The 12,439-nt window shown below is 47.9% G+C and overlaps 1 protein-coding gene across 5 annotated transcripts in view; it reads left to right on the forward strand.

Moving 5' to 3' along the window:
• The first annotated feature begins 691 nt into the window (after positions 1 to 691).
• Positions 692 to 12,439, forward strand: part of CEP170B (centrosomal protein 170B) — a 58,600-nt gene continuing 46,852 nt past the window's right edge. For all 5 annotated transcript variants that reach the window (XM_032690558.1, XM_032690559.1, XM_032690562.1 and 2 more), the window contains exons 1-2: positions 692 to 755; positions 2,020 to 2,155. In XM_032690558.1, the coding sequence (XP_032546449.1) occupies positions 2,051 to 2,155 (105 nt within the window). In that variant the 5' untranslated portion in view covers positions 692 to 755; positions 2,020 to 2,050. The remainder of the gene's footprint in view (positions 756 to 2,019; positions 2,156 to 12,439) is intronic.

Below are 12,439 nucleotides of genomic sequence, written 5' to 3' on the forward strand. Positions count from 1 at the left end.
AGGCTGTGTTGGGACTTGGGTTGGAGAAGAGGCTGTGTTGGGGACTTGGGTGGGAGAAGAGGCTGGGTTGGGGCTCACTTGGGTGGGAGAAGAGGCTGGGTTGGGGCTCACTTTGTCGGGAGATGAGGCTGCCATTGGGGCTGGCTCCAGTGGCTAGTGGAGGCAGCATCTCCGGTCCCATGGCATCACGTTTACATGTTAGGCCTTCCCAAGTCAGGGACAGCTGCATTCCAGTCAGTGAGATGTCAGAGGCTCTGCTGGCATTCGCTAAGTCCTTCTGAGAGCCTGAAATGAGGGATGCTGAACCAGGGTACTGCACTGGCACAAGCTGCCCAGAGAAGCTGTGAATGCTCCATCCCTGGAGACGTTTAAGGCCGGGCTGGATGGGTCTTTGAGCAACCTGGTCTAGAGGCTGGCATCCCTGCGGTGGGCTGGAACTAGCTGATCTTCAGGAGCCCCTCCAACCCAAACCATCCCACGGTTCTATAACACCGCACCGATGACACGCGGCCCAGAACCCCCGCGGGCACCTGCCGCTCAGGCGCCCCGGCAGCACCGGCGAGCCCCCAGCGGGTCCGTCCAGGGGTGAAAGCGGCGGTGCCGCGGCCGGGCCCGGCAGGGTTGGAGCCGCCTCCTGACGTCGGGAACCTGCGGCGCGGGGGCGGAGCGGGGCGGGCGCCGGGAGCGGCCCGCGGGGCAGGCACAGCCGGCTGGCGGGGCGCGGCGCCGCTGCCACCGCGCCAGGGCCGCACCAGGTAGGGCGGGCGGCGGGCGGGGGCCGGGGGGCTGCGGGGCCGCCGCACAAAGGGGCTCGGCCGGCGGCTCCCGCCTCCCCCTCCCCCGGGGCGCTTTGTCGGGGGCCGCGGTGCGTCGCGGCCGCTCGCGTGTTGTCGCGACACGGGCGCGGCGACCGGCCCGGGCTCCCGGAGCAGCAGGAGGGAGCGCGGCGGGTGCGGCGTGTCCGGCACCCCCCCACACACCCGGGGAGGTCGCTCGCCCGTCCCCACCTGCGCTGCCCGGCGCCGGGGAGGCGGCGGTGGGGCCGGGAGCGCCGCGCAGCGCGGGGAAAATGGAGATCTCCTTCCCCCGGTGCGCTTAGGAATGCAACTTGGATCCACCGGGAGGTGGGTGAGGGGAGGGCGAGAGCCTGGCGTGTGCCGATGGATCTCCCTCCCTTCAGCCGGGGAGGGCAAAATGGGATGTTGTGGGAGAGGCCGCAGGAACAGGCTGCCCGCAGCCGGGCTGTGGCAGCGACAACAAACAGGTGTGGCAGGGAGAGTGCCCGGGAAGTGCCGCACGCAGGTCGCGGCCGCCGCTCCCCCCCCGGTGTGCGCCGAAACCCCCCGGTGGGAATCGCAGCCTGTGCTTCCAGTCCTGGGGTGGCGGAGCGGTCTGGTGTTTGGACCAGCTCATGCAGCGGGGGAGGAAGGAAGGAAGGAAGGATTTGCGGGCTCCCAACTTACATCAGTGTGGAAGTGGGATGAGCAATAGGGAGGCTGGTCTCCTCCCTCCCAGCACTGGTGTAACCACTCCTGGGAGTGCGCTGTGAAAGGTTAGAGGAGCCAGGTTATGTCACCTCACTGATGTGCTGGTCGAGATTCTTGATGGTGGTGGAAGCTCAGACTGTGGTCCATGCACAGTGGTAGTGATGAGAAAGTGTTCTGGAAGAGAGATCTTTGTTGTTTTTTCTTCCCCCCCACTATATTTCATCATTTCATTGATTGGATTCAGCTGGATGCTTCAGTTTTTTAAACAATTCTTTTTTCAGACTCTTAGTCTTACTTTGCTGTGGGAATATTTCCAGGGCTGCGGATCTGCTACACATGGCACATGGGCAGCAGGTCCTGGGACACACTTCACAGCTTCTTGTTGCCACTAGAAATTTAAGACATGAACACAAAGTGGAAGAGGCAGCACTGGGTCCCATGGCAGAGGGAAATTTGGGCACTGTGGCTATGCACTGGTGCGCTTGCACACTTCATTGATAGCTCACTGTGTGTTGTGTTTTTTTGTGTTTAGGATGTATAAAGGTTAAGTACCAAGCGCCAAAATGAGCGTGACTTCGTGGTTCTTGGTGAGCAGCACTGGCATTCGCCACCGGCTCCCTCGGGAGATGATATTTGTTGGCAGAGATGACTGTGAACTGATGCTCCAGGTAACATGGCTCTTTTTTGTTGTTGTTGTTTCTCCTGAAGAGTCAGTAGATATGAATGTAATGCTGGGGATCTGTAGAGATGTTCCATGCTTTCTTCAAGTGACATCTTTTAAAAGGAACTTCCTTTTTTTAACCTGAGTCTGTGTTTCCCATGAAGACTTCATATGTTTGTGACAGTTCAAGTGGGGTTTCTTTCAAATTGCCATGTCATCAGATGGATAGGATCTGTAGTGGTGGGAGATTAATCAAATAGATTAACTGTCTTGATGCTACTAGAAGCAGTAAACAAAGACATACCATTCTGTCCTGATCTGTGATTATGCTGCTGGGTTTTTTAGCCTTTAATACATGTGCTGTTTACATGTGATTTGAATGCAGGCAGGGTTTTTTGTTTACCTGTTTTTCCCTTTAAGTTTGATTAAATTGTTAGCACTTATATCTCTCACTGAGCTGTTTTTGTCGTGGTAGGAAATACTGATGTTTAGCAGAGAAACTCTAGCTGGTGGGGTGAGTAGCGTTGTGGCCACTTCCCAAAGTAATTGCGTTACTTGGGTAAACTTGCAGCTTCTGTCAGTGCTTTCCATACCAGCATGTATCTCTGCTGGACCTAATCCAGTGTTGTCTGAAGTGTTGACTGTGGTCTGATGTTTGACAGTATCATGTAGTGGATGTCACTTCTAACAAATGGAGCTGGAATCTTGCAAAGAGCTTTTGACGTGAGCAGTTTAGCTCAGGAATTTATAGAAGCTCAGAATTAAATTAGTGCTTTTGCTAGACAAATGCCACAAGTACTTAAATGCACAAAAAATGTTTGGTTGCACCAGCCTGTCCTCCTTTTACCCCTTTACAAAGGTGGCACACGTGTCTGTTGGTCGCAAAATTAGGAAGCTTCCTGCACAGCAAGGTCTCCCTCATAATTTCCACTGCTAACCTGATCACAGATATGTCCTAAATGCTGTGCTGATGATCTACTGAGCAGGCTGTATTTGTTATTACTGCAGGGATTTTGTATCAGGAGGTCTGTTTAGGGAGGTAGAAGTTCTTGTACAAGGTGTACTTGGAAGGCAAGGTGCTGTCTAACTGTAATAAAATGTTAGTGCCCGCAAAAGGAGAGCTTGCAGTGTTTGTACTGCTCTGCTGTCTGGCAGTGAATGGCATGGCAGTGCTGCAGTGGTAGAGTCTGAAGCTCCTGTTCCACAGCAGATCGTTTGTTTGGGTTCTCCCATGAATCAGACTATCTTTTATTTCATGTTTCTACATGTCTGACTGGTGAGGCATGTAAAGGTGAGACATTAAGAATGTCCTGATATTTTCTGTAAGTCTGCATTTGGCTGCTCAGAAACCTGAATGCTGTGTTCTCTCATGACTTGAAGGGAAAAAACACATAGTGGCCTTGGTTTCCAGAAATGGCCTGAGTTTTAGCCTGCCCATCTTAATATCTTTTGAAGGTACTGAGGGTTGTTTTTTTTACTGTCAGATTTCAGTACTCTGACAGTCACGTGTCTCAAGCTGTGCATCCTAAAATACAATTACCCAAATACCAGTTATGCTTAAAATGCATTGCTTGTTTCTCTGGTTGTTTATGGGGTTGACTGGATGTCGTGGATTGTGAGCCGCTCCGGACCAGCCAGAGTATTTCATACTTCTTTGCAAGTCTGAGCTGGCTTGTCAGTGTTGCTCCTGGACTAGCAGCCTTGTGGCACTCAACATTTGCCATGTGCTTTTCTACAAGGTAAATGAATTGAGATTCCTGGAGGAGCCAGCAGTATCCTTAAAACAGTTGTATTTGGGGGCCCGTAGGTGGTGCTGGGTGGTATTAAAAGAAGTTTCCTTTATTTCACCAGAGTGAAGGCTCTGGATTGTCTATAAAAGCCAGCAGTTTGTGTTCACAGTGAGCTACATGTGACCCTTTATAAACTAGTTTACTATCTCCAGTGATAAAGCTTTTTCTAGTATCACATTTAAGGTCTTGTTTTGAACAGCACAGCACAGTCCTTTCCTAGTCATTTGCTTATAAAGATGTTTTCCAGAGCTACCTGGGGCTCCAAATGAGATGACTGTAGTAAGACTCAGTGCAGAACAGAGATTGTGAACAGAGACTTGATATCTGAGCAGATGGAGGATGAGATCTAAAAATAGACTTTTCCCCTACTGTGACTGTCCATGTCACAAAATCGTTGTGCAGACTGGCACAATCATTTGTCTTGGGAGAAGCTTAAGAAGCAGGGCAGTTATCAGAGCAGATGGACATAGCTCTTGTGACAGTTGTTTGCACCTTGTAGTATTTCTGTGGTACTGACCCTGAAACTGTATATTCGCTGCACAGTTATTTTGCATATGTATTTCAAGATACTGGCATTTAATCCTTTAAAGTGCACAGCTGGGCACAGACTGGCAGTGACTGATGACCTGGTTGGTGTTTTTTCATCTCTAAGACTGTTACTGCTTAGTGATTTCACCGTGATATGGTTTGTGGTTCCCTGTTGAGACCATGTGTATAACACGGTGTGCAAACACATGACACAGAGATGATCTTTGTCCTGGAGACCTGCAGTCTTGCCTTTCTCATTTTACTGTTTTAGGAGTGTCTTGTCTTTTGATATTTTCTTGGAACATGTTGTCTCAAGATATTGGATCCCTAAACAGAAAAAAATGATGACTTTGTCACTGAATAATCAAGCTTTAGTTTTGCCTGTTTTACTTATTTCATACAGGTGTTGGATTTACTTTCCGATTTATAAAGAGGTGAAGAAACTCAGAGTCTTTAAGCTTAAAATTAAGTAGGTCTGATAGCAGGGACACATAATCTACCTCGATATCTTCTGTACCTACTAAGAGGATTAGAAATATTTTAAATGTTTTTGCAGCACTCTAAAGCTTCTTGTACAAGTAAATGCTGCGAGATTTACATTGGGTTTGAATGTTAATGCATGGGTGAAAATGCCGTGTAGGGTAGCTTGGCATGCACTGTTGTTACCAAAGCCAAGGGCTCAATTCTGCCCTTTTTCTGGAGAACAGTGCTTGATTTCAGCAGTCTCACTGGTCCCTTCAGGTAACAGTCAACAAACTGCAGGAGTATGGAAATCTGGTCCTCTAACTTGCACTAGTGTGGTTTTTTAATGTGAAGGGTGGTGGTAGTAGGAAGTAATGCTCTGAAAAGGTTTGTTTTTTTTTTTTTTTTTTTTTTTTTTTTTGTAAACCAGAATTAAAAGAGCTTTTGGAGCATCTTGGAGAAAGTAATTCTCCCCTCCCCCCAACATCCTTCTTAGTTGCCATTTTTACCGGCTTTGATCACTTGCTTAATGTGATGGGTGTTTACTCAGGGGACAAACATTCTGCAAACTCAAAATTTTCACTTAACCGTTAAAACATTAAAACATTACCCTCTGCTCCTAAGCAAAACATTTTTTTGCCCTCTTTTTTTTTTCCTAAATGTAAATATTTAGCAGAATGGAAAGCAGGGTCATGATTTCCCTGTTTTTGTTTGAGAGTGGTGTTTACTGGAAAAATTAAGAAAGAAAAATGTTTAACCAATGCTCCCTTGAGCATTTTACTCCCTTTAAAGTGATGGTCTGGGTGTGCAGTTGTCCTACTGTGGATGAGTTTGTACATGAGTGTGAGCAATGGCAGGAGTAGGTGCAGACAGCATGATGTTTTCTGTTTTATGCCTTTGTCCTGTGTGCCTTTTGAGACAGCTTGACATTTCCTATCAGGAGACACTGTTTGCAATTGCTTATAATTCTGCTAAACTTTGTAACTGTTTGGGATGAGAGTTTATTTTCCGGGTGTCTGTTTTAGGCAGTGTGTTCGGGACGTGATTATCTCCTGTCTTTGGTCTTTGTTGTGAGCAGCTCTGAGAAAAATGCTGTTTTCTTCATGTCAATTATTTAAAAGTATATTTAACCTGTTCTTTGAAGTTCTGGCATTATTAAGCTGGGGCACTGAAGCTTTTCAAGAGTAAATGCTTACGTTGGAGGTGGTTGGTTTTCTCCCCCCCCCCCCGCCTCCCCAATCAATAATCTAAATGTGTTTGACCAAGTTCCAAACCTTTGAAGAAAAGCTGGAGTTTGCATGTGGTCAACGGGGCCTTGTTTGATACTACTGTCTTTAGTGATTTCATCTTGGAGTGAGGTTGGCAAAGAGATGGATTGGAGAACTGTTTCAAGTTGGGCAAAGAGGAACTGGGTACAGGGATTCTCAAGGCTGAGGTGTAGATGTAAGAGCATCTGCACTAGATTAGATCAAGATGCATCTAGCCCAGTATCCTGACTCAGACAAGTGGTCAAAGCAGTTGTCGAGGAAAGTGTGAAGACAAGCCAAGAGTGTAATGCTTCCAGAGTGCTTGTTCAACCTCTTGGACTGTGTTTCAGGAAGCCAGAGGCCAGATCTTTACATCTAGTGGTCGGATTCCTATAAAACTTCACCAAGAGATTAAGATTTGGCCAAGTGAGGAAGTACAACAAGGATTCTGTTATTTGTGCAGAGTGAGAGGTGGAACAGCAGGACTTGGAAAAGTGGGCAGAAGGTGTTCAGTGTGGGCCAAGTGGGAATTGCAGGATGTGACTGCCGAGCAGCATCGCCCTTAGGCCTGAGATGGGTCAAGACTTGATATTATTCTAGTGTCAGCAGATATCTATGAAAGCTACTAGCCAAGCATCTGTCACTGGTCCATATGGGACATCACATGCTGCTTATGATATCAATTAGTTCAAGTGGTAGGGGCTTGTGAGCTGAACATACAAGTTCGTTCTTCCGGTGAGTCAGATAAAAGGTAACAATACTGCGTTTTCCTCTTTTTAGCTTGCCTTGTTAAAAAGCTAGGGAATTACAAGCATTCTAGGCAGGAGGAATATTCCTATGGCTGCTAAGTCAAGTGTTTATAACTGCGGAGCAGTTACAACATTACTAATGCGAAGGCTGCCTGTGTAATCCTGCTTCTGCCCCTGTGTACACAGGCATGAAGATGCAATCTGTTATTGTGTCGTTACCGGGCATTTTTTCCCTCAGGATCTGTTCTGTGTTTGGTGTGCAGGGCGCACGGCACGCTCCGCAAATAACACGGTGCGAAGATGAGCCCTGCGCGTGTGTGACATCTGGTCAAATTAGGGTTTTGTTGACCTGATGTATCCTGCCTTCCCTTGTCCGTACTTGATAATACCATGTCTCTCCTGTGTAGTTAAGTGAGTGCGTAAATAAACAAGCGCGAATAGGTGTGGCTTAGTTTGTCTGCAGATTATGCTGGGGAGAGGCAGATGGTGTGAACTTGGTAGATTATCTTTTTCCTGGTATTTCTTAGATGAATTCACCACAGTGCAGATGTTATATCCCTCCATCGCTCACGGGTTTCCTGCATTGGGAGCTCCCAGAAGAGGCCATGGGGAATCTCTGCTGGTTTTTGTATCCCATCCTCCTTCCCCGTGGAAGTGCAGGGCTGAAGAGGGAAACTGTAGTTGGGACAGAGAAATGCCCCACTTGTGCTGTTTTGCTGCATTTATCCAGAGGGTGTAAACAAACACCTAAGTTAGTCTCTGCATGTCGGGAATTGCCAAGAGTAATTTGTTAGGTGTTACAAATGAAGTAGGTGTCTTACAGCCAGAAGGGAATGGATCTAGCCTTGGGAAGGTGCTTCTTTTTGACACGTAGTGTTTCCAGGTGCTGGGGCAGCAGCTGTGGGAGGAAGGATGCATGTCCCGTATTTCCAGGCCTAGAGTTGTTTTTTTGGCTCTTCCTTCTCCCATTGTGTTCTGTTAATGGGAGGATTAGGATGGCTGATGAAGTGTGGGCGTAAGAGGCCAGAGGCATGGCAGGACAGGCAAACCTGGGAGGGGAGTTCATTGCTGGAGGCAGGGTAAGGAGAGAGGTGATGGTGGCGCTGGAGGCAGGTGGTTATTAGGAGTGAGAGGGCTCCACGGGGCTGGCAAGGTACTGGGAGCTGGGCTTGTGTAGGGAGGGTTTGTCCCTCTGTGGAGTGGGCAGAGAAAAAGGGGACCCCTTTCCTGTATGAGATCCCGATCCAGGACTATAAGAAGTCAGGCTTCTGTCCCACCTAAAATGATGCTTTTCCGTGCCTCCTGGGTGGCTGCGTAAAACAAAGGGAAAGCCAGTGTGTCTGTGGGCAGTATGTTCCCTGCCCAGGATCTGACCCTGGATCACTTGAACCAGTGCTTCACTTTGTGAATAGGGGAACCAGCAAGCAAATCCCATTTTACCCCAAAATAAGGGGTTAAGTTTTTACAGGAACCATGCCAGCCTCCAAATCCCTTTGCCAAGCTGTGGGGATTACAGTTTCATTTTCCTGGGGGATTTCTCTCTTTTGTTCAGTGCCTTATTTTTTCATGAATACTCAGGCCCTGGTCCTGCCATCGATCCACAAAGCCCACGATCTTGGCTGCAGCAAAGCTGAAGGCAGGAGCCTCTGCAGCTTGGGAGCTGTAAAGCAAGTCCAGCCCTGGGATGAGGTGGCTACACTTGCTGAAGAGACATTTGTCTGCCTAGGCAGAGTCATTAGAAGCTGTCAGCTCCTGCCTCTGGGAGCGATCAGGCTGCCTCTCTCGGGGGTGGCACATTTGCAACCAGCCTGGGGCAGGACAGAGCATTCAGTGATATTCTGGAAAGGTGCTGAAGCAGCCAATACACACAACGCTGTGAAATGCATCGTGGTGGAAGAGAGACCCATGTGTTCACACCTGTCATTAAATGTTATCCAGCTTTTTACTTTTGAGAAGCAAAATTCACATTTCGGGTCGGAATGCAAGGGATTTTTTTTTTTTTTTTTTAATTTGGCTTTGCCTGTCTCTGTTCTAAAGTGGGACACCAACAGAGGTTTGTATTCCCTTACTGGGACACTTGTGCAGAGCACAGTAGTGGCAGAAATGTAACCTGTTCACTATGGAAAGTATTTGAGCAACTGTTTATTGCATGCTGCCACCAGAACGCTGGAGCTATTTAGTGCCAGACGTGCACAACAGACTGCAGTGAGGAACAGGGAAACTGCTCTCGTTTGTTTATTTTATCTCCAATACCACGGTGCCGCGAGGCACCGGCAGGGCTGAGGTCCAAATCTCAACCCTGAGCAGGAGGCTTTCGCCCATGGTAATTCTCCTGAGAAAAAAGTAGCATCTGTATCTCTGTAGACAGCTGAGCTGCGTCTGCTCCCTGGCCCTGTGGGGAAACGCAGGCTGTCTGGCTGTATCTCTCCTCCTGCCTTCCTAAGCAGGTCTTGTTTCCTTGTGGGCTTTGCTTGGCGTCTCTGCTTGTGCTTTCATCCTCACTGCCCTCTTCTATGTATCAGACCCTTCACCAAAACCGGAAAGCTGTGGGGTGTCTGCAGCGCACGTAGCCAGCGTGATTTGTGCCTCCATGGAGACTCCTGCGCGCTTCTGAAGCTTCTTTTGCTGCTCCCATGCCAAGCAGGGGCTTTTGTTGATTTGATGTGTGCAGTTTTGAGAATCACAAGCGAGCTGCCTGGTTGCATGACTGATTGGAGACTGGTGATCCAAGATGTCGGTACCGGTATGGGACTGGCAGACCCACAGGTGCCATTCCTGTGTATGTTTTGGACTATTTGCTTAATATGATCTTGAGAGAAAGAAGAGCTATAAAGTACCTCTCTCCTCAGTTACATGCTGCATGTGCATTTTGTCTACTAGGTATTTAAAACATGATGCATTGTAGATGGTATGATGGAGAAGCGGCACAACCTTATATTAGGAAGTGATTTGAATGTCTGGAAATGCCAGCCCTGGATGAGCCTAGTGTAGTAACAAATCAGTGTCCAATGTTTTCCCTGCAGAGAAGTGTAAATGTACTTAATCAGAAAAGCACACGTGTTTTCCTGAGAGTTGTTTTCATTTGATAACAGGTCCGGTGTTGGGACATGGTGAGAACCCTGTACTCTTCCTTCATTCCCAGCCTCTCAGAATGTCCCCTTCTTTCTTGCCTGCAGATCACTGCTGTTTAGGAGGACACCTCCCTTGCTTGCCTTCTTTTCCTCTTCTCAATTTCTCCAGCTCTGGTTTTGTGGTTTGGATCCAAGCAAAACCTCAGTGATCCTTGCCCATAGTTCAGGAGTGCTTCTGGCTTCATCACAAGTGCTTTTCTGGTTAAATAGACTAACTGCAAGGATGTACTGTTTCTTTGCTGCTTTTGACATCTGGATATAGGCAATTCAGGGTTTTTCAACACTTTATTGGAAATTCTGTTGTGATTTTTTTTTTTCTTGGACCTCTGTGTCCTCTCCGGACAGATGGATCAGTCTTGCCTTTTGTTGTGGAGGTAGTGGTTGATCATTAAGCAGGTCTCAATATTTGGTGCAAGTGTGCATTTAGGCTAGGGAGTCCTCTTATGTTTGTGACTCAGTCAACTTAATTGCAGTTTTTCAATTTATAGATGCCTAAAATCTTTACAGTGGAGTTGCAGTTCTGCACCCATGGGCAGCTCTATAACATGTTGACTCAGGTTTCCTAAATCACTTTCTGTGATTCAGTGGGTCACATATTAGAAACCACTGGCCTACTAGGCTGAAGTGACTTCTGCAGGACTGTTCTTGGGCTCTCAGTTGTTAGCAGCCTGGACACTGGTTAGTCTCTTCTTGGGAAGTGGGATTGAGGCACTTTGGTCCTCTGTCTGGGAGTAAAGGCACCATCAGCCGCTGGGTTGCTGCTGTCACTGCACACAAGAGCAGTTTATGTTAAATGTGACTGATGTTGAAATAAACCACACCTCAGTTCTCAAGTAAGAGTGACCTTTGGCAAGTCTGCATCAAAATAAATAAGGTGTGAATTTAGTTATTTTAAGTTGAGTTTCCTTGGAGACAGGCCCTTAGGAACTCCTGCTGCCAGTTCCTGTGATGTTTGCTGGTTTAACATAAACAAAACTAAGAAAATCCCTCTCTTCTCCACAGAAGCATGAAATTTCACAGAGGTGCAATCTGGGTAACAGTTCTGTGATCCTGATGTGCTCTTTAAAGAGGTGCTGAGGGGTTGTATGGAGACTGTGGGTCAGATTTTGCATATTGTTTTTACTCCTTTTGCTATGAGCTTTCTTGAACACAGCTGAAACTTCCTTGGAAAACAGGAAGTTTTGGCATAAATTGGTTCCTTTGGTGACCTCTTCCTGCATTTATGTAGGGTAATATCATGTTACTGAGATACATGTCTGCTCCCCTGAGATGACCCTCATCTGATTTGGGACCCCTGAGTGGCTGTAGTCAGCTGTTGTAGAACAAAGCAGACCAAAGGCTGTGCTGACCTACATCAGGGTCAGATGCAGGGCGAACAGAATTTTTGAGAGACAGCTGGTTCCCAGAAATAAACTATTTTTTAGATGACCTGTGGATTCCTTTAAAATCAGATACCAAATGAAATCTACCCCATTTTTTTTTCTGGGTTACCTTTTTGGGGTGGAAGCACTTCTGTACTTGGAGGGGGACTAGAGGGTTTGTTCTGCCTTTAAAGTCTGTTAATCTTTAAATGAGTCTCTATGACGTGCTGTAAAAAGGTAAAGCAAACATTGCTGCACTAGTTAATCAATGTTCCCTCACATCTCATTGGGAACAGTGATGTCCACAATTTCAGGTAGCAGAGGGACCAGGGGTGACCACATCTGTGCAGGCCCTGTGCTCAGTTGTCTCTGAGTCCAGCAGGATGAAGCATAGTACTGAAATGGCCATGGATGAGGGGAAGGGATGGTCTTCCCCCTCTGCTTTGTAGGAGAGCTGTAGTGAGCTCTGAAGGAGCCTCAGCCCAGGTGCAGTACCTACACAGCCAGATTGTTGTGGGGACAGACCCTGGGCTCACATCCCCCCAAAGGGTGGGAGGGACCACGTGGCAGGTCAGGAACAACCCCAGCTTGCGTAGCATGAGCTGCTGTGATACCTGAGGCTGTGACAGGAGACATTCCTGTCCTCCTGCCGTGTGCTGAGGGGCAGGGCCTGGCAGCATCCCTCAACTCTCCTTACCTGGACCATCCTTACCTTACACTGCACACCCTGCCATAGCAACTCAGGCAACTGCAAAATGGACTGAGGGGCTGCATCTCATGTGAGTAGTAATGAGAAACAGCAGCTTCACACTGCAAATGCTTAAACCCTGCCCAGCCTTGAGGTCACAGGTCAGACACCAAGTGTGGGGATGGCATGGGAGCGAGGGATTTGCATGTGCCCCTCCTGGGAGGACATTGCTGTGAGTTGATTCCCATGTTTAGTGCTCAGCAAGGCAGGAAACATAGGTGGGATGTTCCCAACCACCTTGTCTCTGCCTGTCCCACCAGTTCTTATTGGTATCT

Source organism: Chiroxiphia lanceolata, chromosome 6 (genome assembly GCF_009829145.1).
Source record: "Chiroxiphia lanceolata isolate bChiLan1 chromosome 6, bChiLan1.pri, whole genome shotgun sequence".
Classification (NCBI taxonomy): Eukaryota; Metazoa; Chordata; class Aves; order Passeriformes; family Pipridae; genus Chiroxiphia; species Chiroxiphia lanceolata.